Source organism: Protobothrops mucrosquamatus, unplaced genomic scaffold (assembly GCF_001527695.2).
Source record: "Protobothrops mucrosquamatus isolate PMUCROS unplaced genomic scaffold, P.Mucros_1.0 scaffold8098, whole genome shotgun sequence".
NCBI lineage: Eukaryota > Metazoa > Chordata > Lepidosauria > Squamata > Viperidae > Protobothrops > Protobothrops mucrosquamatus.
The window spans coordinates 10,758-13,134 of record NW_015393895.1 but is presented as its reverse complement, the minus strand read 5'-3'; the positions used below and the strand labels follow the sequence as shown (position 1 = coordinate 13,134).

The window sequence follows — 2,377 nt, the reverse complement described above, 5'->3', positions numbered from 1 at the left end:
TTAGTGCTATATGATCTGATGGGTGTGAAACACTTGGTAAGGCCTGGTGGGTAGTTACTTCTTCATGGCTTGGCAGTGGAATTACCTGTTCAACCTCCAAAACATTTGCATCAATGAAAACATAGTCCAAACATCCATGAAAGCCTCCAACGTAATTAGTGTAGGCTGGTTCTCCACAAGCACTTTTAAGACTGAACTGGTGGGTTAGAGACATAGCAAACCGTTGCTCTTTAACTTCTGAATCCCAGCTCTCATGATCTTCGGTAATACTACCGCTATTGACAAAAGTATATGTTCCAGTTGATGGCGTGGCATTAAAGTCCCCACAGAGTATGAGAGGTGTAGCAGGATACATGTCATTGATCACATGCTTAATATGGGATAATGCTATTGCAACTTGGATTAGACGGATATTTTCACCTAAAAACAAAAGAAAGCAAGGACCGTTATGTTTAGTCAATGGCTCTTAAGGATTCAAATCATTTCATACCCAGTCTTAAGATTTTTTATTTTTTTTTAAAGTAAAGCCCCCAATTTGAGTTTGACTCCCAACTATAACATGGAAATGGTTTGCCATTGCCTTCTGTTAGGACAGGGCTTTCAAATTTGTAGCTTTCCATGTCATATTGGTTAAAGCATGCCATGCTGATGTACAGTTGCATGGTGGCAGCCAAAACAGGTCAGCAGCTTGCAAGTCTTAGACGGGCATTATGTTTTCTCCTCTGGATAGAGGATGGCGAGGCTGACACATATACGGAGGTATTCTCACAGCTCAGCCGGGAGCTTGTCACCTTGCCAGCAATAGCAAGAAGCTGCAGGGATGGCAGGGGCAGAGGGCGCTGGCCATTGCTGTTGTCCATGAGAAATGGCACAGGTCCATTTTGGGAGATGATGACAGAACCAGGCGAGAGGCAAAACAATTCCCTTCAGAAGAGATTTCTCTATAAATAATTTTGACTTTTTAATGATTTTGCTTTTAGTGATTTTTTGGTTATTTTGTTTTAAACTTTGTATGCAGTTCAGAGTCATATATGTAAGACAACAGCTATACAAATTTACCAAACAAATAAAAATCTCATTCCCGGAAATTAGTCTTTGTTCTATTGTATCCTAGTCTCATTCCAATTCTATAATCAATCACCGGCACTTTACTATTCCAAATTCTAAGACCTTTTAATTTTATTTACCTATACACATGCAGTCTTAAAACCCTGATTCTCTTTGGGCTGAATCAAGCCTGGATTGAATTCTTTCTAAATCTTTAGACTTCCTTCACTCCTTCCTAACCCACGATGCTGCAGTCATTTGTGTGGTGTCCATCAACAGGATGCCGGGTAGAAGACGTGGGCTGTCTATTTTCCTTTTGGGAAGGCTGCAGCTCAAAGCCACTTAGCCTCTATCAATGGTTGGGTAGTGCAACTGTCACTCAATACAGCTTACCGGCACCCAGATTTTCCGGCTTCTTGGACTTTTCTACTCTGCCATCATCTACCACCTTCCTGCAGGGTTATCAGAGCCAGTTTCAGTGCTAATGATGTTCTTGCAGCCATTGCTGGTCACTGCATCTGCTGATGGTCTGGCTGACGTTCTACTCTGCTTCCCCTGACAGCTGGCACATGTCAACTGCTTCCACTGCTATTGCTTTGCTGATTCTGCCGGTTTTGCAAATTGTGGCCCACAATTAGTTATTCCTCTTGGCTCAGCTCCCAATTCTTTCTTTACAGTACTCTTTTCCTGTACTTTCTTCAACTTTTTGCTATCTTTCTCTTTGTTTCTTCCAACTTCCTTCTTCAATGTTCCTTTTCTCTGACTCCTTCAGTTTTCCATGCTTTCTCTTCCTTTCTTCACAGCAATTTCCTTTTCAAATAAGTATAGTCAAGGGCCCTTAAAAGGAGAAGAAGGAAGTGTCGGCGTTCCTTTGCTTTACATCCCTCCTCATACTACAGAATGTATTTAATAAATTTTAGCCTGCCTAATAATACTCTAAAATTGAGCTACATTTGCAGAATTATATATAATACTTAAGAGGAAGTGACACATGCAAAACTAAAGACAAATATGTTTTTTTTTTCCTATAAAGAGAATTACCGGGACACGTTCTAGCAATTGCCTCTGTTAAGCAGATAAATTATCCTAAGTTTCAGATGGCCAAACACAAGAAGTATATGTTGTGATTCAACAATTACAAAACTAGATATTCATGTTCTAGTTCAGTGATGGCGAACCTTTTAGAGACCGAGTGCCCAAACTGCAACCCAAAACCCACTTATGCATCGTCGGGTGCCGGGTGGGTGTGGCCATTGGGTGGGCGTGGCCATTGGGTGGGCGTGGCTGCGGTGGTAACAGCAGACTGGGTGGGACTAAAAAGTTCAATCAA

The 2,377-nt window shown here is 41.5% G+C and overlaps 1 protein-coding gene across 1 annotated transcript in view; it reads right to left on the bottom strand.

The window, feature by feature from the left end:
* Positions 1-7: 7 nt before the first annotated feature.
* Positions 8-2,377, bottom strand: part of LOC114922186 (2',5'-phosphodiesterase 12-like) — a gene marked incomplete at both ends in the record, with an annotated part of 7,325 nt that continues 4,955 nt past the window's right edge. Inside the window, 1 exon segment of the mRNA XM_029287033.1 lies at positions 8-420. Coding sequence (XP_029142866.1) covers positions 8-420 — 413 coding nt within the window.